The sequence below is a fragment of the Monopterus albus genome, unplaced genomic scaffold, assembly GCF_001952655.1.
Source record: "Monopterus albus unplaced genomic scaffold, M_albus_1.0 scaffold297.1, whole genome shotgun sequence".
NCBI classification, from domain to species: domain Eukaryota; kingdom Metazoa; phylum Chordata; class Actinopteri; order Synbranchiformes; family Synbranchidae; genus Monopterus; species Monopterus albus.
This window is the reverse complement of record NW_018128177.1, coordinates 396274-418267: the sequence shown is the minus strand read 5'-3', so window position 1 is coordinate 418267 and position 21994 is coordinate 396274. Positions and strand designations below refer to the sequence as shown.

Here is a 21994-nt window from a genome sequence, read left to right as displayed (position 1 = left end):
GAGTGTTTTGCCAGCAGCTGCAATTTGGCCACTACACAAACAGAGAGCCTAGAAGTTTAATATTTCGGTTTGTATTAAGAGACTGAGCACAGAATTACAGCTGAATTTGTACCAAACATTTCCCAAAACATAAAAGTAGGCTCCTGTTGGTGTAATATTAATTAATAAATGAATAATAATTAATGTTTGTTTCATTATTGAATTATTATTAGTGATGCACTAACATTTTCTGGCATTCCAATGACTCTCTATACCTTTTGATAGTTTAACCTATAGCTGGGCCAGGTTGTATCAAATGATCCTATGTTATATACATTACATTGCCAAAAGTATTCACTTGTCTGCCTTCACATGCAAATGAACTTGAGTAACAACCGATTCTTAATCCATATGGTTTAATATGATCTTGGCCCACCTGTTACAGCTATAACAGCTTCAACTCTTCTGGGAAAGCTGTCCACAAGGTTTAGGAGTGTGTTCATGGGAATTTTTGACCATTCTTCCAGAAGTGCATTTGTGAGGTCAGACACTGATGTCGGACGAGAAGGCCTGAATCGCAGTCTCCGCTCTAATTCATCCCAAAGGTGTTCTATTGGGTTGATGTCAGGACTCTGTGCAGGCCAGTCAAGTTCTTCCACACCAAACTCACTCATCCATGTCTTCATGGACCTTGCTTTGTGCACTGGTGCACAGTCATGTTGGAACAGGAAGGGGCCATCCCCAAACTGTTCCCACAAAGTTGGAAATTGTCCAAAATGTCTTGGTATGCTGAGGTATTAAGAGTTCCTTTCACTGGAACTAAGGGGCCAAGCCCAGCTCCTGAAAAACAACCCAACATCATAACCCCCTCCACCAAACTTTACACTTTGCACAATGCAGTCAGACAAGTACCGTTCTCCTGGCAACTGCCAAACCCAGACTTGTCCATGGAATTGCCAGACAGAAAAGCATGATTTGTCACCCAGAGAACATGTTTCCACTGCTCCAGAGTCCAGTGGCAGCATACTTTACACCACTGCATCTGACGCTTTGCATTGCACTTGGTGATGTAAGGCTTGGATGCAGCTGTTCGACCATGGAACCCCATTCCATGAAGCTCTCTACACACTGTTCTTGAGCTAATCTGAAGGCCACATGAAGTTTGGAGGTCTGTAGCTATTGACTCTGCAGAAAGTTGGTGACCTCTGTGCACTATGCGTCTCAGCATCCACTGACCCTGCTCTGTGATTTTATGTGGCCTACCACTTCATGGCTGAGTTGCTGTTGTTCCCAATCGCTTCCACTTTGTTATAATACCACTAACAGTTGACTGTGGAATATTTAGTAGCGAGGAAATTTCACAACTGGACTTATTGCACAGGTGGCATCCTAATGGCATCCTAACACGGTACCACGCTGGAGTTCACTGAGCTCCTGAGAGCGACCCATTCTTTCACAAATGTTTGTAGAAGTGGTCTGCATGCCTAGGTGCTTGATTATATACACCTGTAACCATGGAAGTGACTGTAACACCTGAATTCAATGATTTGGATGGGTGAGTGAATACTTTTGGCAATATAGTGTATGTAATCATGGAAGAAGTATACAGATTGTTTATTTAAGTAAATGTTCCAACACCACAATGTAAAAATACTGTGCTACAAGCAAAAGTCCTACATTCAAAATAGTACTTAATTATCAGCACCAAAGTACAGCATCAAAATATACTTAAAGGACCAAAAGTTAAAGTACTTATTATGCAGAATGGTATCGTTCACATTAATGTATATTATTGGATTATAAATAATGTGTTGTTGTGTTTATCCCATTTAATGTTGCAGGTGGTAAAGACAGAGGTAATGTTAACTACCTCATATGCTTAAAATTTGAAGTACTTTACATACTCATTAAGGATAAAGTCACAATTATACTGTATTTTGTTAAATTAATCTCATTTTGAAAATTATCTAAAGTCATCAATAAATGTGGTGAGTAAAAAGTACATTTTTTTCTCTGAAATGTAGTTAAGCCAAAGTATAATAATGAACAGATAATGAAAATACTCAAGTACAGATACCTCAAAACTGGACTTAAGTACTTGAGTAAATATATGTAGTTACTCTCTACCTCTGATTCTATGTATGTCTGTGTAATCCTAATTTGACAAGTGGTAACTCTAGCAGAGCAAAAAGTACATTACTTCCAGCTGAAATGTAGTTGAATAGAAGAATAAAATAGTTAAATGGAAATGCTTAAGTACAGTTACCTTAAAATTGCACTTCAGTGCAATACTTTGGGAAATTTATTAAGTTACCTTTCACCATATCATGAGAAAAGAAGTCTCTACTAAGCACAAAATGTTATGTCTTTAAAAAAGGTTACGTTACATCATGAGTAGAGTATCAACAAGATAAACCAGTGGCTTTGTCTTTGTTTGAATGATTTCCTATTTTCTGCCTGAGGATCGATTCTTAGAACACTGACAAACTGGCCCCTTAACCACCTGCTCATAGGTCAGTATAAAAGGAACAGCTGAATTCAGTTTAGAGGAGTGAAGTAAAAATGTTGTTCTAGTTGTTGTTTTCCTTCTCCATTTGTGTACGAGCCTGTGTAGGGGAGAGATAAAAGCTAGCTGGGTCTGAGGGGAAGTGGAGGTGTGAACACCACACTGAGAGTAAGGTCATTACCTCCATGGGGCAGCGAGGTGTGTGTGATGTCTCTTAATGTGTTTACGAGCTGACAGGTGTGTCGCACCAGAACCTTTAACAGCCAATAATGAGGATTGTTACTTTTTGTTTTGTTTATCATTACTGGAGTTGGAGCGAGTAGTGAGTGTTGTTTACCGTGGGCCTGCTCTTTGACATGTATATGCCAGGAGGTTTGCTCACCAAGGTCTAAAGGTCAGGATATGGATTTAATCTATGATGAGAAAATGTAATAAAAAGTGAGTCTTTAAATTCTCATTGTTGGCTCAGATTGCTAAATGTTCTTCCTGTTTGAACAAGCACATAACAGGAGCTTGTCTGATTTTCCTCTATCATGTCTGTCGTTGAACAACAAGCCTTTTAATCTCATGAGGATTAGTGTTTCCCCTGGGTACATTTTGTGGATGCGGAAATTCTCAAAGGCACACTTGATGTGACTGATTATCAGGATTAAAACACACTATGCATTGTCCATTAATAAATCCACTGCATGCACATAGGTTACAGATAATGTGTCATCTTTGGCTCTCACTGTGCGTTTGTGGGCCGAGGATATTTTGCCTTATCCAGCATGCCAGCAATCCATTTTTTGATCAGCCAGGACCCATTTTTATTAAATCCCTGCCAGAAATACATCATAAATCACACAACATGTACCAAGGAAGCATTTGACATCATTAAATGAAGCACAGTTTGGTGTTTCCAGAAATATTGTGCTACTGTTTTAAAGTCACTAAAACTTTACATAAAGAGCCTGCATGGATTTTTCACACACAGATATCATACCTGTTTATTTCAAAACACAGGCATTACATCTGTAAGAAAGCAGTCTGATCAAAACATTTGTAATTTAACCAACTGGGATTAATGACTCTAACTGCCTGTAATGCAAATATAGCTCAAAGTGGTCAGACCACCTCCAAAGGGTCCCTGTCAGCCTTTGACACCATCACAGTGACACTGTCAGGAAGACGCACAGCCAGCCTCTCCCTGATCACACCCAGAAAACCCCGCTCGCTGTTGCTATGATCAGTGAGGATGACGCTGGTTCCCTTTGCAACAGCGTCCAGCACTTCATGGTGGGACATCTCACCTGAAATATGGATATATTGTAGCATGTGGTGCTATATCCACAGGCATAACACTGGCAATAAAACAAACAATATCAAGCATAAACAAATCTTTTGCATAAAAATTGTATTTCTATTTAAAAGCTCTACCTGTGATGTAGAGGTTTGCCTTTGCTCCATTCAGTACTGAGGCCCCAGATCCAGCACACGCAGCCACAGTACAAACAGAGGACTCTGGAACATATTGGAATATGGACTTAAAATCAGCTGATTTATCTGCTTGATATTAAAACTGCAGACCACTGAGGACTGCACCAAACACTTGCCTAACTAGTAAGAGTTCATATCCTTCTCAGGGTACCAGTACAACAGCCGATTGTTTGCATAAGAGTTCACTACCTAGAGTCTGCCCCAGTCCTAGAGCCAAACGGATGTGACTCAAACTCAAGTGGGACTTCATTTTCTGGATGGCTTCCACCACAGTGATCGGCTGGTCCAAAACACAGACTCGCCCTTGGCCATGGCCCAGAAGAGGGGGCTGCAGGGAGTGACAGTTAGAAGAGTTATTTAAAAAATACAATAATTAGTTTTCTTTGAATGAAAACTGTTATTTATAATGGAAATACAGAATTCAGTCTAACTAGAATGCTGTGTGTTGAACTTCTTGTTGTGATAGCGGTGGTGCGTTCAGGCTGTACCTTCTCTAACTTTAGTATGCTGAGAGACTGGCTGGGAGAAGTGTGTCGTAACAGCGTCTGGACACTAGGGGTCAGTGATAGGTCACTGCAGATTACACTGACATGGATTCCACTGCTGTCTGGTCTGTTATGGGTGAAAATAAGCTGTTATTCACCAGTAAAGAGGAAATTAGTGGTGGTTTTGTTTAAATCGCCTATCACATATTCTTTATACTTTAAAATTCTACCGCTCGTTTGTTTGTTTTAGTACTTTTCAGTATGCTGCGTTAAGTTCTTGCTGAAAATAGATTAGTGCAATTGGAGCACATGCTTTTTAGCTTTAACTTAGGTCAGACACTCTTAAAACTCTGTTTGTGAGTGTCAAGACTAACTGGAAGTTTTTAATTAATGGGACACCAATTTGGCTGTGAAACTTAATTGCTAATTCATACACACATTCTTGAATTTGCACACTGGTCTGTTTAAACATGTACACAACCTGCTAATTGAATGCTGTAGTGCTGTTCCACCATCACAAGCGTTCAGTTCCTCTATAACAGCATTTAGTTCCTCAGCACTCCTGACCATGAATTCCAGTTTGTGACTGTGGGAGGCAACATCGAGGGCCTGACTCAGCACAGACACCTGGCCACTACCTGAGAGTGAAAGACACACACCAGAGATGGAAATAAAAGCACTCAGGGGATGAAAGAGTGGTTAGAACAGTTGGCGACATCAGGTGTCTCAACATTTAAGCCTATACCTTATTAAATATTTCCTTTCATAATGACCACTTACCAAGTCCACCAACCAGCCAGTCATTTACTCCTCCTTTAACATTATCCCACGAAGTGTGAGGGGAGAAGATTGCTATTCCAGCCTCCACAGCCTGAATGGCCAGTCGCTGCTTCCAGTCTTTCTGAACCAGGCGTTTGATTGGCCGAAACAATGGCGGGTGATATGAGATAATGAGATCACAGCTTATGGTCTCTGCTTCCTTCATGACAGCATCTGTAAGGTCATTGGTTAGAAGGATGGCTCTAACAGGATGAGATCTGCTTGGCTCGACCAGCAGACCAACATTGTCCCACGACTCGGCCAGAGACAGAGGAACCAACTGTTCCAGCAACTCCAGAACCTCCTTTAGCTCCATCGGGCCTGAACAATGAGCAGAACGAGAGAGGAAGCAGGTGGAGGAGAAATTAACAGATGAGTGTAGGGAGACTTTGTTTTCACAGCTGTGACTGTGAGAAGGTGAAGTGAGAGATAGAGGGAAGGAGGAAAATGTTGAGGTAAAACAACACTGAGCCGTCGGTGAGATCAAGCTCCTCCTGGTACACTGTCTTCTATATGTGAGTAATAAAAATGCCCCAGAGAGAGTTCTACATCCAGTCAACATCAGTGGAAACCTGTGAAGACAAAAGGAAAAGAATAGAATAATAGTATTTGTTCATTAATCATGTCCTCTGAAAATGTATAGCTCACAGTTGAGTTTTGATCATCATTCATGTACCATTTGCTGATTCTAGTTTATAAAATGAGACTTATACTCTCAATTAGCTAATGAATCATTCTGCATATAAAGCATATGTAACTAGATGTAAATTGCTGTTGTAGATTGGCAAAACCCAAATTAATGTTTTCAAATAGCTTGTTCTGAATAACAGTGCAAAATATAGTTAAGTTAATATCACATAAGACAGAGAAAAGCAGCAAAATCAAAATGTCAAATTCTGAATGTTTGGAATTTTACCAAGACATTTTTACTTCAGTGATTGTTCACTTATAACATTAGCTGCAGATGATTATTATTATTTTCCTCTAGTTGATTGATTATCTCTATTTGTTTTTCCCATTTTAATTTGGATCATGTTAAACTTTTTCAGTGCTCTCTAATATTTTATTATACATGACACATTAAATAGACGATAATAAAACATTCTTTGACAAATTATTCTGTAATGAATCCATAAAAGCACATTCCTTATATATCATACAAACTTAATCACCAGTCAACAGATGTTCACACTGAATGTAGCTACACTAAATCCAGTTTTTCCAGTCTTTTCTAATGAGATGGGCAGCGAAGATTTCTATGCTTGAAGCCTAAAGCCAAGTACATCCCTGTATTAAATACATAAAATGCTGCATTATTTCAACCCTTCTAGCATGACTTATAGCTGCGAGTAATGACTAGCACTGGCTGCAGAAGAAGCCTCCAGCAAACAGCAGAGCTAGCTAGTTAGCTAACATTAGCTACTAGTATACACTACACCGACGGCGCTAGAAATAATAACAAATACCCACATGTCAATAACGAGAACTTAATGTACTTTCGCTTGCCTTATACTTAACATATGGGTTGTTCAACACACTTTTCATGTAGAAACAGAACGTACAATGCTCTTACTGAAGAATGTCCCCTTCCGGCTTCCGTTTCCAAATGCTATTGAATTTGATTGGACAATAAAGGGGTTTTTTGCCTTTACTTTATTAAGGCACATGACAGTAGTTATACATAAGTAAATAGATCGGAAACAAGAGGACTATAGACCTACTGCATACAGTCTACACGTTTATAGCCGATGTCTATGAGAATTATCACTAAATATCAATATTCTAACTTTTCCAAAAGCAACCTATGCGGTTTTGTTGCATTAGGTGAAGCAGGAGCTGCTGTACTGCACGTTGTTGAATATTAACTCAAGAAGGGCTGTAATAACAGGGTGTAATCTGTATGCTTTTGTGTTATCTGTTATGACTTCAATTGATATTTTGGTCCATAGGCTACAACTGCAGAGTTCAGTCATTCTTTCTCAGTTCACTTTGTTCATGCTTATCTGTAGCCTGTACTTCAGTTCTCAGACTGGAGAAATTCAAATTAACAGTGCAGAGGAGGGATAGTGGTTATATTGGTAGAAGGATGTTGGAGATGGAGCTGCCAGGCAAGAGGTCAAGAGGAAGGCCAAAGAGGAGATATATGGATGTGCTAAAAGAGGACATAAAGTTAATTGGTGTGAGAGTAGAGGATGCTGAGGATAGAGTTAGGTGGAAACAGATGATTCGCTGTGGCAACTCCTAACAAGAACAGCCGAAAGAAGAAGAAGAAGAAGAAGTGTAAAAATGAACAGTTTCAAAATGACTGGAACATTTTGTAAACTACTTCATACACAACACATTTATCTGACAGCTTCACTTTAACCATGCAGATACAGCTCTTACATACAAAACATATAATCACCTTATGAAATATCATGATTGAAAAGCCTAAACAGAATATAAATCATAAATTAACTTTTGCTCTACAAATGTCGTGACTTGATGGCTACTCTTAGAGGGGTACATTTTCTCCTTATTTTAGTTTTAATACTTCAAGTTCATTTTGCATATAACAGGCTACTTGCAGTTGAGCACACATTGACATAATTATTATTTTACTTAGATGAAAGATTTAAATATTTCCTCCACTTTGATTCCCCCTGTACTAAACCATTACAGTCAATGTATTGAACATGTCCTAACATTAAGATGAGCGAAAATAAACATTCATTACTGATAAGAAAAAAAAATAGGAATAAAAAATCTGGCTGGTTATATCTTACTAAGACATATGTTTGTGATTTGTCGTTTACAGTAGCGGTCATCAGGACTAATTCAACTTTACTATTAGGCTTACAGTATTATTTTGGGGAACCTCCTCGGGCACACGGGGAAATTGTTGCAGCTTATCTGCCTGCTTCGGAATCATCGAAGAAGAGCACTTCCCTTTTCCTTTCGGCTCCCGCCCTCCCACCCCGCTCCGCCATCATGAAGTCCTGAACAAAAACGGGTGAGAGCAGAGCAAAATGGGGATAACACGAACTGGAGATGAAATCCGCGGACAACGTTAACGTAATGACACCACAAAGTGGAGCACGGAGCGGACCTGCGGAAATTAATGAATCACTTTCTCATTGAAAGCGTCGCAGGCAGCTCGTGGTGTTAGGTTATTTAGTTAGCGGCATTGCTAACAGCAGCTAGAGCTAGCCTCAGATTTTCTTTAGAAGACAGCTCTGCTACTAGCTACCTGGCTAGTGTAGCTGTCAGGCGTCAGTCAGCTAAATGTCACTTTAATTGACTGGCGCTATACTCATGTCAGGTCGTGCACTCGTGCTAGCTGACCAGTTGACTGGGGGCACCAGGATGGAGGGGACTTCGAGTAAAAGCATCGACAGACAGAATATGGTTTATTCGTGTTGAATAGACACCAGTGCCGAGGAAAGGGGAGTGATACCAGTATTTTCCAGCCAGGCCAGTTAGCTAGCCCCAGAGCTAGCTACAGTGGATCCCAAAAGCCACGGTAAGACATGTAAATCATTCACTATTTCAAAGCAGTCGAATGCAGTTCTATACTTAGGTTTGCAGGGGAAAGAGCAACTGGTATCATCAGGTACCACTTTCAGATCCCGGAGAGGTTGACATTGACATGCAGACTTGTGGTTGGCCTGCACCCTGAACACCCAGTCAGCCGGGAGTTGTTGTATGCTGGCAAATACATGTCATACATTTGTTTGATGAACAAGAGCACAGATGGCGTAATTGACCAGCCAAGTGCAAAAACATCTAGCTTGCAGAGCTGAGATGCACACTGTACAAGATACAGTTGACAAGCACGTATCTAGATAATTACTGCTCTGTTTCACTTGTCAAGGACGACATGCAATTCCCCCCCCCCAATAATATGCTCTGGGAGTTTCACGGTTTTAAAACTGCATTTAGGCCTGACAGATCATCCTGAATGAAACTGCATAATTGACACATTTGGTACTTCTTATCCAATGTTTCTGAAATGAGTATGACATCATGACATGGGTACGTTTTTAAAAAATACATTGAGAGCTTGGTTGCAAGATATAAAGAACTTCTCATTTTCAAAGGGAACCACACATTTCCTCTTTGACTGTACCAAAATAGGCATAAAATAAATTTTTAATCTGATGCATGTTTATTTTGAAAAATTTGGAAAGATTGATGTGACAGCTCAGTTAATCACTGACAACTTAAAATTTGCAGCATGGGTTGTGTCTCCATACTAACCCTCTGACAGAGTCTGAATGGTGCATGGTATTCTTTATGTTGTCCAGATAACTTGACAGGCAGTGCCTTGCATATCTTTCTCTTTTTAAAATGGAAGTGTGAAATGGGAGCCACTGGTGCACAAGCATTATAAACAACCTGTGTCACAAACACTGCACCATTATAACACTTGTATTCATTTTTTGGTTGCAAAAATGTTTTTGGCACCTGTGCTCCCCAAAATAATGTGAATGTTGTTTACAAAGGCTCTGACTGTGAGTAAAATTGTAGTTTTATGTAGGTCTTCTCTAGTAGCACATATAGTATGATATTCAGTTATTTAATAAACCTGTAATTATGTCTATTACAAAAGAAAAGAAACTTTATAAACTCTACAGAAAAAACTGGTGTTAAATGGGAGCATGTTAGCCTATTAAAAGGCAATACTTCCTGTTAGCCTATTAAAAGGCAATACTTCCTGTTAGATTTTACAAGTTGACCAGCACCATGCATGACAAATGTGTTCTCATGTTGTTTCATGTCATATTGCTGAACCCTATAAGACAGTTTTTGTATTATGTTTCTACCTTCAATACCCTAATGTTGGTTTCTAAAATAAATTACACAACTTGTATCTCTCAGTGCTTTATGTTATCATAACAACACTTCTTATTTGGCTGTATTTTTATAGCTGGTAAAGAAACCTCTGATTAGTATTTCAGAGGACTATCCAGGTTGTAGTGGTCAGAGCTTTTTATGCTTTATAAACAAAGGTAAAACTGATGGGCACACCCTTTCCTACACAGTTGGCAAATCATGGGCCCACTAAACTAGCATGCAGTGTACAAGTAAAATAACAAATCAGGTCCACTGTGGTACCTATCCAAACATTTTACAGCTTAATAGAAAACTAAAGCATAGTTTGTGTTTTCATAACTAACGTTAAAGACAAGCTGTCACATTATTTAGCCAGATTTTGTTGCATTTTATTAACTGGTTTCACACATGCACGCTGTCTAACAATAATGGCCATGCTGTCGAGTGTGAGGTCCAGTTAAGGACCAGTCAGAATCATTGTCAGGGAGGAATTATTTTTCTTTAGTATACAATGGAAAGATAAAGCATTTTGTGTGAATACATGAATCTCTAATAAGAGCAGAGGACATGAAAGGAAGCCTTTTAAGAAGTTGTTTGAAGAAAAAGATGCAGTATCTGCCATTTTAAGATATTTTGGTCTCTAAAAAAGATGATATAATGCAAAGACATTTCTCATTGCTAACTGGATCTACACATGTACTGTAGCTGGAGAAATTCTGTTAATTTGCAGTTTTTGAATATTGGAAAAATTGAAAAAATAAACCTGTGTTAATTGTTTTCATTGTTGTTGAGTGCTGTACTTTTTGCTAAAGATGGCTGAATGGATAAATAGCTGGGTGGTGGTCATTTGAAGTTGATAGGCATTTTAATATTTTCCATCCATATGAGCCATCATTGATTATTTTTGTAGTGTTACAGTTTAAATGCTGGTGTAGAGCAGGATACATTTGTAACTTATGAAGCAACAGGATTGACCCTGTAGAGTGGAAAAGCAAATGCTGTATGATGAGAGAGAGGGTGTTTTTTTTAGACATATGCATTTTTAAATAAGTGAATAATTTGGTACAAATGTGCTGGTGACTACCAAACTACTACATATTTATAGAGCTTTGGATGTTTAAAAAAATTTTAAGCGACATCATTATAGACAATTTCCTCAAAGGATCTACAGTACATGTGTCAAATGTGGACTGTGTGACAGACAAGACCATATTTCCTCAGCAGCTTGCAAATAACAGATGCTCACCCAGTGTGTGTCTGCCATGCTCACTAGGCGCTGGCCATGCCGTCGAGTGTGCGGGCCGGGAGCCTGAAGGACCCGGAGGTGGCTGAGCTATTCTGCAGGGAGGATCCTGAGAAGCTCTTCACAGACCTGAGGGAGATCGGCCATGGGAGCTTCGGAGCAGTCTACTTCGTAAGTTACTTTCTTTGGGGTTTGGGTACATAAAGTTAACGGGTTATTGGTGACGCACATAAATGTCTGATATTTGTTAGCACACATACAGACAAGTGACAAAGAAAAAACCTGAATAAATGAGTGGTCTCTTCCAGGATGATAGTGTTCCCATCCATAGGACATGAGGAAGCACCGATTGGTTTGATGAGTATGAAAATTATGTGAATCATATAATATGGCCTTTGCAGTCACCAGATCTCAACCCAGTTGAACACTTGTGGGAGTAATGTGTTAGACATCATCTCCACCACCATTTTCAAGGCACCAAACAAAGGAATGTCTTTTGGAAGAATGCTGTTCATCCCTCTAGTAGAGTTCAGAGACTTGTAGGGTCAATGCCAAGGAGCACTAAACCTGCTCTGGAGGCAAACTGGTGGCCCATCACCTGACTAAGACACTTCATGTAGGGTTTTACTTTTATTTGTCACCTGTCTGTATATAGGCCTGTGATGGCCTTCAACATTTGAATTAAGATACAGTTATCCTCTTGTAGGTCTTTCATCTATGTAATCTGTCCTAATAATGTGGATACATGAAACATAGAAAAGTTAAATTTAAACTGTATGAATTACAGGTGCAGAATTATATTTAGCTTGAATATTTATCAGGTCAGAGAATACAGTACAGAGAAATGATTACAGCCATTTTGGTTTTGGTTAGCAGCAAAATCTTTGCTTATAGGAACGCATGTTAAATCTGTCCTTGAATTCAAGAGTAAACATTTATTTCCTTGGTCTGTGTTGAGACCATGGACAGCTTTTCTCTTTTTTTCTGACTGTTAGCGTTTTTCAGTTTTTAAGAATTATAGGAATCTTGCATTGATTTTTGTTCCTGTCATGCATCCCACAGGTGGAAATTACTAGTGTTCAGACCATTAATCTTGTTCATATACCCTTGTTTTTAGTTTCTTTATAAACCGAAGTTATAGTGTTTGGCCCACATAACTCTGGTGATTTTCCCCCAGTTGATTTGGGTTGCTTAGAACGGTACGTGCAGTCGACTGTTACAAACCTGGGTGTTAAAATAGACTCTGATTTTAGAATGGAATATCAGGTGAATGCGGTTGTACGGGCCAGTTTTTATCATCTCCGGCAGCTGGCAAAGGTAAAGCCTTTTCTTTCGCGGCAGCATTTCGAATCAGTAATACATGCATTCATTACATCTTGTTTGGATTATTGTAATGCGCTATATTTTGGGCTCAGTCAGGTGTCCCTTGCCCGCCTTCAGAGAGTCCAAAATGCTGCTGCTCGTCTACTGGTTGTGTTGCTGCATCCCTATAGCCCCTCTCGGTGCCTCTGATCAGCTGCTCCTGGAGACACCGAGGGCTAGGAGGAGACTTAGGGGGGACAGAGCATTCTCTGTGGGGGCTCCTAAGTTGTGGAATGCACTGCCCCTCTACATTAGGCAGGCCCCCTTGTTGTCCACTTTTAAAACTTATTTGAAGACTCATCTGTACCGTTTGGCGTTCAAACCAGTATGAGCCTCTGTCTTGTTGAGCTTTTTTGTTTTATGATAGGTGGTTGTTTTAGTGGGATCCTGTTTTATTGTTGTGTTTATTGCTTCTGCTTGTCTTACTGTGTTTTAACGGGTTTTAGTGATATTGTGTTAAGCACTTTGGTCAGCTTCGGCTGTGTTAAACGTGCTATATAAATAAAGTTGATGATGATGATGATGATAAATACATACTGTAAGTCTTGTAATCCAAGCTGTTGGTTCATCTACAAGCCTAAAATTCTTCTGCTGATGTAGCAAAATCAAACAGCATGGAGAAGATAAAAGGCTACTCTTTCACATTGTTTAATTTGAGGTTATTCTGATGAATGCAGCCAGAGTCCACGTGGCTGAGGGAAAGAAGAGGTAAGCACAGTAAAGGAGAAGGCTTGACAGACAATGGATGTGGTGATGATGTGAGTCTGTTAGACAGGAGGGGACGTAATGCTTGTGCTGCCAATAGGGACACAAGGTGGATTAACCTGTGAGCTGAAAGGTGAAAAAAGAGGGAAAAGGGTAAAAACTTAGTGATACTCCAGGACGAAGGACAACTTGCAAGTGGTGGATGAGAAGCACTGTTAATGAAGGGTGAAAAGGAGCTTGTCCTGGATGAAGGGAGAAGACTGAAGAGAAAAGGGAAGGAGCCTCAGCAGAAATCTTTGTTTTATATCTCTTTGTTCTGATAAATGACTGATTAATCCCCGAGTTCTCAAGTGATTTTTGAGAATACAGCATGTCACACTGGTTCTGTCAGCTAAAGCAACTGATACTTAAAATTAACTGCAGTTCTGCTCTCAGCATTATAAAACAGGGCAGTTTCTTTGGTTTAAAGAAAAATTAAGAAGACTTAGCTGTTGTTGTTTTTAATCTTTCCACCTTAGGCCCATGACATCCGCACCAATGAGGTGGTGGCCATCAAAAAGATGTCCTACAGCGGCAAACAGTCCAATGAAGTAAGACCTGTCAAGTCTATAATGCTTTATCTGTTGTAGGTGTAAGGTTAGTTTGTCAGTCAGAGTTGCTCATCAGGGATTGTGGCTCTGCTCATGTTCCAGAAATGGCAGGATATCATCAAGGAAGTGAAGTTTCTCCAGAAACTGCGCCACCCCAACACTGTTGAGTACCGTGGCTGCTACCTGAGGGAGCACACAGCATGGGTAAGTGTGTGTGAACATGCGCTATCCTAGCTGTAAACCGACTATGTAGCACATATTTATGGCAGTTCTTTACCCTGTCACTATTGCTTTTATTTGTTGTTGCATGACTGAGATCTGAGTTGGATGTAATGAATGAATATAAAAGAGACTGATAACTCTGTCTCCACAGTAAACAAACTGCTGAGTGTTTAATGGTTATTTATTTCTGATTCAGAATATAACTACTAGGAAACCATTATCGAATCGCAATTTATTTCTCTCCTGTACTCGCTCTTTTCTGTCACCACTCTGTCTCTGTCAGGAGGTCAATAACAAAGCTTTGCTTTTTACTATTAACAGACAACCAGGCATTTTGACCCCTCATCTTAATGTTGGTAATCGTGGCACACAGCAATTCCCTTTTTTTCTATGAAGTGGTACGCTGGTTGTTGCTGTCACATGGTCCTTGTTTGACCAATCACTCACACTCAGGCCTGCAAACCCCACCCTCCAACAGCTGCTGTCATGCAGGAACTAAATTTAGTCCTTGACAAAGTGCAAGTTAGTTTCAGAGTTCCTCAAAATCTTCTTGGCCCCCTGGGGTGCAAACATTCAGATCAAATGGTTGCAGATATGTGATATATTATATAATTTTTTAAATAGATATTGTTATAATGATGCATACAGTACTGTATTTTTCTGTACATAATGACAGATTATGCTAAGGTGACACATTACCTAGTCTGATATAGAATCTAGGTGATGCTCCAGCTCTCTGGAAGCAAACCTCAGACTTCCATCTTGAGGTAGACAAATGTACCTTCACAGGATAACAGCTCTTACATTTTAATGAATGTACTGAAGTCTCAGGGAAAAGTACCTCCAGCCCTCTTTCCTTTTGAGTAGGGTGTGAAAAAGTCCTTAAACTTAGTGTGCTCCTGGGCTAGGGCTCCTTAAAAATGCATGCAGTTTAATACCCCCTCTCTCCGTCCTAGCTGGTGATGGAGTACTGCTTGGGCTCAGCTTCTGACCTTTTAGAAGGTAAGTAGGAAAAAACTAACACTAATGAGCTCATTATATATTTCACTTGTTCGTGTCAAATAATGCATGATGTCATCTCTCTTCACCCAGTCCACAAGAAACCCCTCCAGGAAGTGGAAATTGCTGCCATAACCCATGGTGCATTGCAGGGATTGGTGTATCTTCACTCTCACAACATGATTCACAGGTAACCCCCCATTCCTGTTCTCACTATCTGTATCTGTTCTGCTCTCCTCCCCCACACTCCTGACAAGAGACAAAACAAAGACAAGGCAGAAAGCACAAGCTGTGCTGCCTCAGATAGGCTTATGTAATGGTGTTTGTGCTCACACAGTGTAGAAACACATTTTCCTGCATCTTGCTACTGTACTTCCCATCCTCTTAAGAAGTGCGTCTTCCCTCTCATGTAGCTCTGTTTTGTCCTCCTCACAGTTGTCACTTTCTCTTACCTGATTGTTTCTCTCTGTCAGGGATGTGAAGGCAGGAAACATCTTGTTGACAGAGCCAGGTCAGGTCAAACTAGGAGACTTTGGCTCTGCCTCCATTGTTGCCCCGGCCAACTCCTTTGTGGGAACACCTTACTGGTAAGAACTTAGTGTAGATCATACTTGTATCCTGTCATTTCGTAGACCAACTGAAGTATTCTCTAGTGTATCTATGTTGTTATATATTATAACACAGTAAAACACAGACATTTTAGTTGTATTTCCTTGGAGTTTAGTCCTAGTTGATGTAGCTGTAGTTTATTCACACAGGTCACAGAAATCTGCAGGCAGCAGACACTCACTGAGCAGCTACTTTGACATGACCACTGTCATGTTTTGTAGACATTTTTTATGAACAGTTGGGGTTTGCTTTGACCGCAGTGTTTTCTGTGCCTGCTTCACAATAAAGCCAAGTCATGCTTCACCAGGTGAATGCTTTTAAAGCAAAGCTGCAGCATTAAGAAGTAATCACTGTGCACTAGCAAACATTTAAGGCAGCTCTGTCAAGGTGAATAGAAAACAGAGAGGCTAATATCAGTTACACAAAATTACATTAGTTTATATACATGCGTTGTTTCCTATGAATCCCCTATGTGTGTGAATGTATTTGGAGTTTTGTGTGGGAATGGCAGACTCCTCCACTAACAAGTAAAACTACTACCCTGTATAGAGAAAGTTTTACTGAGTGTAAATACATTACATGGCTATTGCAGATAAAATGCCGACCATAAATCAAAAGATGAAAAATGCAATTTATTTGCATGAAAATCTTAAGGATTACAATTTTACATTATGCTTAAGTTACTTTACAAAAGTACTATTTTTATTTTCTTATACTATTAAAATAAAGTCTCATTACTATTTGTTCAGAGAAGGAGAGAAGTGCTTCTTCAGTGACTATCTTTATCCCCGCCCCAACCACAAGACATTTGTCTCCTCATGCCCGTAGTGGTGTCAGTGTCATGCAGTTGTATTTGCATTACACCAAACTTGAGATGTGACTGCTTGCCTGTGGCTGGCTGTGCCTTGTTTATCGTCATGTTTAAAAAGTCAGACTGTTCCAATAAGGCTGTTTGAGGTGCCTTAACAGCAAGTGTTTTGTATCTTAGTGTCACTCAGTACTTGCATTATTTGCATATTTCTCATAAGGGTATCGGGTTCCACTATTCAGCCACTTTGCTGTTACTGTACATAAAGCAGCCTAACCCTCATTCCATTCATGTGGGAGGATGGTACAAATGGCAGTGAGCCCTGAGGTGCTGTTCTCTGTTGGTCCAGGATCAAAGGAAGACAGCTGGAAATGGCTGAATTAGCTTTGTTATTTCCTCCATGCAGGATGGCTCCTGAGGTGATCCTGGCCATGGACGAGGGTCAGTACGATGGGAAGGTGGATGTGTGGTCACTTGGCATTACCTGCATAGAGCTGGGTGAGAGATGACTAAAATGGTCTACACGTTTTTGTTTACAACTTTGACAACATCCAACCCTTTTCTTAGCTTTTTACTTTTTTTTTTTCTCCCTTTGTTCTTTATCTGTCCCTCTCTGTCACGCTGTGTCATGCCTTGTCACTCCTTAGCGGAAAGGAAGCCGCCTCTGTTCAACATGAATGCTATGAGTGCCTTATACCACATCGCCCAGAATGAGAGCCCTGTGCTGCAGTCTAATCACTGGTGAGAGATGGTGCAACTTCCTAACTAGTGTGTATGCTTTTTAGGCAAATAAGACGTTTTATTGTCCTGTGAGTTTGAACTCAGTGTGAGACTTAATGTGCAAAGAGAAGCATTTTCTTAAGCTGCTTGAAATGAATTGGAAATGTTGCTTTTATTAAAGAAAATCTATAGTGTTACTGAGGCTCTTTCAACAATTTTTTCAAAGCAGTGATTGTAAACAAATACATATATATTTAACTGAATTTAAGATGTTTCTTAGCATTACCAGGAATCCCCCTCCATGTATGAGGTGAATTGGGCAGTTTCAGTAAAGCCATGGCTGATAAAGTGCTGATGAAGGAAGAAAAAATGTAGTCTGTTGCAGTAAGCATTTCTTACTTTGTGCTTTCCGACAATTAAGAGGCTCACGTTGATGGTTACATCATTTGTTCACTTTAAATAAAAGCTCAGCAGCTAAATATTTTTTGATATCCTGTACTACACAGAGCTTTAACAAATAGACCATCTGAATACAATTGTCTGTGTTGCAGCTGTACAACACACAGTGACTTGGAAGAATTTGACCTCCTTCACTTTTTGTTGTAGCTTTAATTCTAAATGGAAAAGCTGAAATTGCCCATCAGTCTACACTAATCCACAATAACAAAGTGAAAACATTTATTGTGCAAAAAGTGTGACTTTCTGTAGTGAATGTGCGTGCATACTGCCCAAAGTGTGACTTTCTGTAGTGAATGTGCATACTGCCTTCATTTATCGGAACACCAAGCACGATAGTGAAATCAGCACCTTTATAATGACCGTATCGTCATTTCCAGGTCGGATTATTTCCGCAATTTTGTGGACTCCTGTTTGCAGAAGATCGCCCAGGACAGACCTACCTCTGATGTGCTGCTCAAGGTACAAGGGGTCAAAAAAGAGACTTCATGCGGCATATTAATGTAGGCACAGACAGACAGGCTGATTAAGGAGAGCTTTTAGCCAGTGAGAAAATGTGTTTGAATTGCAGGAATGAAAATAATTTGTATATTCTAATAAAATAATGTACTGTACAATATGTATAGGGCACAAATTACCCAGAGAGGGTTTGAGCCCCCAGATTGTATGGGGTTACACAGCCATATAGTACTGTTCAAATTTACACCAGGTGTTCTTAAAGTCTGTTTATTTAAAATAAGTTGCTCCACTTCAGCTTTTTATAATTAGTACTGCAGCCAGCAGTTACATGTTTAATAGACATTGTAGTGGTCTCTCATCATGTCCTGTTTTGTATAGGCAGCTTAGTAGAGTGACAGTCAGTGTCACTTAGCTGAGTCCATATCAAGTCAGAGACCACCATCCCCTCCAACCAGAAAATGCCTTCAACATAAACTTGGCTGGTTTTCCAGAATTACACAAGTAGCTCTAATGAAGACTTCTGAAAACATGACATTTCCTTCTCATCAGTCAAATCATTAAAAATGCTGAGACAAGGCTGTATATACATCACTCAGGTCAATAAAGCACATGACCTATAAATTTAGAGCTCGGTGGAGCAACTTCTCCTTTCTCCTGTTAAAAAGAGATGTATTGAAAAGGTCTTTTGCTCTTACTGCAGTTGATAAACATAATCTCTGTGGAAAGGAAAATAATCATGATCAGCACCTGAGCTGTAATCACCTTGCCCCAAAACTAGCATCCCAACTCCTCTGTAGGTTTCATGAATTGAATTGTTCACTCTGTCCCTGTTCATTTCTGTTTTCTTTTCTCGTCCCCTCTCCCTCCACCCAGCACCATTTCCTATGCAGAGAGCGTCCCATGACAGTTGTGATGGACTTGATTGCACGAACCAAGGATGCTGTCCGTGAGCTGGACAATCTTCAGTACCGGAAGATGAAGAAAATCCTCTTCCATGAGGCACACAACGGTCCTGTGCCAGAAGGAGGTGATGATGAAGAGGTAAGAATGAGAGACCTGAGGTAAAAACAGCAGGATGGTTAGAGATGCATTGACAGATGGAATAAATACCAGTTATAACTGGGTTTCAGCTCTTACTTTATGCTCGCTTTAAGAATAGATTGAGCTGATTTTGTGAAGTAAAATTTTTTATTTTATATTTTTTAAAGGAAGATGCATGTATAAGGGTCTCTATGGGAAAGCAACTGTTTTAGCACTTAGCAGCAGTTTTTCATTTTCATTCATTCCCAAAAAATTGTGTTTTCACACGTTTGGAGTTCTGACAATTCCTGTTCTTCCTTTTCATTAGGATGTGGAGCAGTATATGCTACGCACTGGCACAGTGAACAGCATGGAGAGCTCCCACTCTCTGCCATCAATGTCAATCAGCGCCAGCTCCCAGAGCAGCTCGGTCAACAGCCTGGCAGACGGCTCCGACGACAGCGGGGAAATGGCCATGATGCAGGAGGGAGAGCACACCGTCACCTCCAACAGCTCTGTCCTGCACAAGCCCCTGGTCAGTGCCAAAGCCCCATATTTATTTAAATGACCAGTGTGTTTTAGTCTTTAGTTCTTGGACTACATAAAGTTAAAAGATTAGTCAGCTGTCCTTACATCACCATCTGCTTTGTCTGCACTGTGTAGAGCCATGACAACATCTACGACGATCCCTATCAGCCAGAGGTCGATTCACAACGAGAAGCTTCATCTGCCAGTGGCGGTGGTGGTGGTGGCGGCGGAGGAGGAGGGAGACGGCGTCGAGGCCGAGACCATTTTGCCACCATCAGGACAGCCTCACTTGTCACTCGTCAGATCCAAGAACATGAGCAGGGGTCGGCATTGAGAGAGCAGATGTCTGGGTAAGGTGGCAGTAGTGTTAATGCCATTTGCTGTTTTAAAGGGAAGCGAAAGAAACCACCTGTCAGGTTTATTTGTATAGCCCATAATCATAGCTACAGTTTGAATGGGGTCTGCAGTAGGGCTGCCCCATAATAGTTGAGTCATTAGTTGAGTGACCTGTCAGTCGACTGAGACTCTTCTAGTCAAGTTTGTTTTTTTTTGTGTTTTTTTTTGTTATATTATGCAGTGAAACTTGCGATTAGGAGCTGGACTAGGAAGCTAACAAAAATACAGAATTATAAATAAGAGGAATCATTTGTAGTGCAAGCTGGCACACATCACACACATATTAACAACATGCGCTGTGGTTAACTGATAGGAGAAGCTCAATCTTCTTGGTAAATTGGGAAGTAACCATGTCTCTAAATTAAAAATTGCCTTTAGGAGCATTGTTTCAACAGAAATACAAGTGTGCTGTCTGTCTTGTTATTCTGACAAATCCATATTACAGCCCTACATTATATATCATAAATTTAAATGGGTTGCATCATATGCAGTTTTGATTTTTAAATGCTTAGAAGTATGTTCCTGTCACTCTTTTGCATCTAAATACGATGTTAATGTGGTTGAAATCATCACTGAAATTCATGATGGTTGATTTTCTGACAGTCTAGGCTATTATATTTGAACTTCAAAGAGAGCAAAGAAAACCTGATTAGGAATAAAATGTGAGTCAAGCAGTGTCCGTGTGCTCTTGGAGCTTACTTTGTCCTTCTAGCTAACTTCATGCCCTGCGTCTCCTCACAGGTACAAGCGAATGCGGCGGCAGCACCAGAAGCAGCTGATGGGCCTGGAGAACAAGCTCAAGGCAGAGATGGATGAGCATCAGCTGAGACTGGACAAAGAGCTAGAGAATCAGAGGAACAGCTTCTCAATGGAAGGAGAAAAGCTCTCTAAGAAGCACCAGGCTATCATGGAGAAGGAGGTGAGCCGGTGGAGGAGGAATGGCCGAGGGTGATATGAAGATATGGTCAAATAGCAAGTAACACAGTCACTGTCCTGTGTCATTTTATTTTGCCTTTTTTTTTTATCTTGTACTTATCACAACCTGATGTTAAAGAGATTGTCTTTTGTTTCATTTCAGACAAAGGCAGTCTTGACTGAGGAGAAGAAGTTCCAGCAGCACATTCTGGCCCAGCAAAAGAAGGAGTTGACCAGTTTGCTGGAGTCTCAGAAACGGCAGTATCGACAGCGCAAGGAGCAGCTCAAAGAGGTGTGTCAGTGTTTTATCCTTCAGTCAGCTGCAGCAGCAGCTCACAGCCATTTGCTGAGCAGTGGTTGAGACAATCATCTGTGGTGAGAGAATTATGGATAGAGACACATTCCCTTTCAATTCTATTTTTTCACTTAAGGAGCTGAATGAGAACCAGTCCACACCAAAGCGGGAGAAACAGGAGTGGCTGGTGCATCAGAAGGAGTGTCTGCAGCTACAGGCGGAGGAAGAGGCAGGTTTGCTGCGACGGCAGAGGCAGTATTATGAGCTACAGTGTCGCCAGTACAAGAGAAAGATGCTGCTGTCACGTCACAACCTGGAGCAAGATCTGCTTCGAGAGGTACTGTTTTTCTAAAACTAAAATAAATAAATGCAGGAGGATTCAAATACATTGGCACTGGCGTAGGACCATATACTGTTTAGGAATGTGTAGCCAGATTTCTAGTGCCACCAGGAAATTTGCACTTCTGTTTCTGTCACTAAATAAGAAAAACTAAGTGTCTGCATTAGGGCTGTCGCTAACGATTATTTTGCTGTCGAATAATCTAACGATCATTTCTTCGATTAGTCAAATAATCATGTGTGTG

At 40.3% G+C, this 21994-nt stretch overlaps 2 protein-coding genes across 8 annotated transcripts in view; one reads left to right on the top strand and one right to left on the bottom strand.

Moving 5' to 3' along the window:
* Positions 1–2918: 2918 nt before the first annotated feature.
* On the bottom strand, positions 2919–6912 carry nif3l1 (NIF3 NGG1 interacting factor 3-like 1 (S. cerevisiae)). 6 transcript variants are annotated; one of them, XM_020623344.1, is made up of 7 exons: positions 5736–5820; positions 5230–5589; positions 4931–5087; positions 4453–4576; positions 4154–4292; positions 3905–3988; positions 2919–3777 (listed from the first exon to the last, which is right to left on the bottom strand). In XM_020623344.1, the coding sequence occupies exons 2-7, from the start codon at positions 5582–5584 to the stop codon at positions 3593–3595; spliced, it is 1044 nt and encodes a 347-aa protein (XP_020479000.1). In that variant the 5' UTR covers positions 5585–5589; positions 5736–5820; the 3' UTR covers positions 2919–3592. The 6 variants fall into 6 exon arrangements, with proteins under 6 accessions (XP_020479000.1, XP_020478997.1, XP_020478999.1 ...); XM_020623341.1 differs by adding an exon at positions 6831–6912 and having other exon boundaries at positions 2920–3777; positions 5230–5840; XM_020623343.1 differs by adding an exon at positions 6842–6871 and having other exon boundaries at positions 2920–3777; positions 5230–5840.
* A 1291-nt stretch (positions 6913–8203) lies between these two features.
* Positions 8204–21994, top strand: part of taok2b (TAO kinase 2b) — a 26658-nt gene continuing 12867 nt past the window's right edge. For both annotated transcript variants that reach the window (XM_020623315.1, XM_020623316.1), the window contains exons 1-16: positions 8204–8770; positions 11357–11497; positions 13912–13983; positions 14086–14187; positions 15162–15207; positions 15298–15394; positions 15678–15791; positions 17028–17119; positions 17269–17362; positions 18178–18259; positions 19130–19297; positions 19605–19811; positions 19940–20154; positions 20942–21119; positions 21279–21407; positions 21547–21747. In XM_020623315.1, the coding sequence (XP_020478971.1) occupies positions 11366–11497; positions 13912–13983; positions 14086–14187; positions 15162–15207; positions 15298–15394; positions 15678–15791; positions 17028–17119; positions 17269–17362; positions 18178–18259; positions 19130–19297; positions 19605–19811; positions 19940–20154; positions 20942–21119; positions 21279–21407; positions 21547–21747 (1929 nt within the window). In that variant the 5' untranslated portion in view covers positions 8204–8770; positions 11357–11365. The remainder of the gene's footprint in view (positions 8771–11356; positions 11498–13911; positions 13984–14085; positions 14188–15161; positions 15208–15297; positions 15395–15677; positions 15792–17027; positions 17120–17268; positions 17363–18177; positions 18260–19129; positions 19298–19604; positions 19812–19939; positions 20155–20941; positions 21120–21278; positions 21408–21546; positions 21748–21994) is intronic.

Bases quoted from the DNA above. Each gene is read 5' to 3' on its own strand.
- nif3l1 (XM_020623339.1), bottom strand. The intron at 4,577-4,930 runs GTTGTGTACATG...CACCCATAACAG, and splicing joins CTACAGCATTCAATTAGCAG to ACCAGACAGCAGTGGAATCC. The intron at 3,778-3,904 runs GTAGAGCTTTTA...TCCATATTTCAG, and splicing joins GGCAAACCTCTACATCACAG to GTGAGATGTCCCACCATGAA.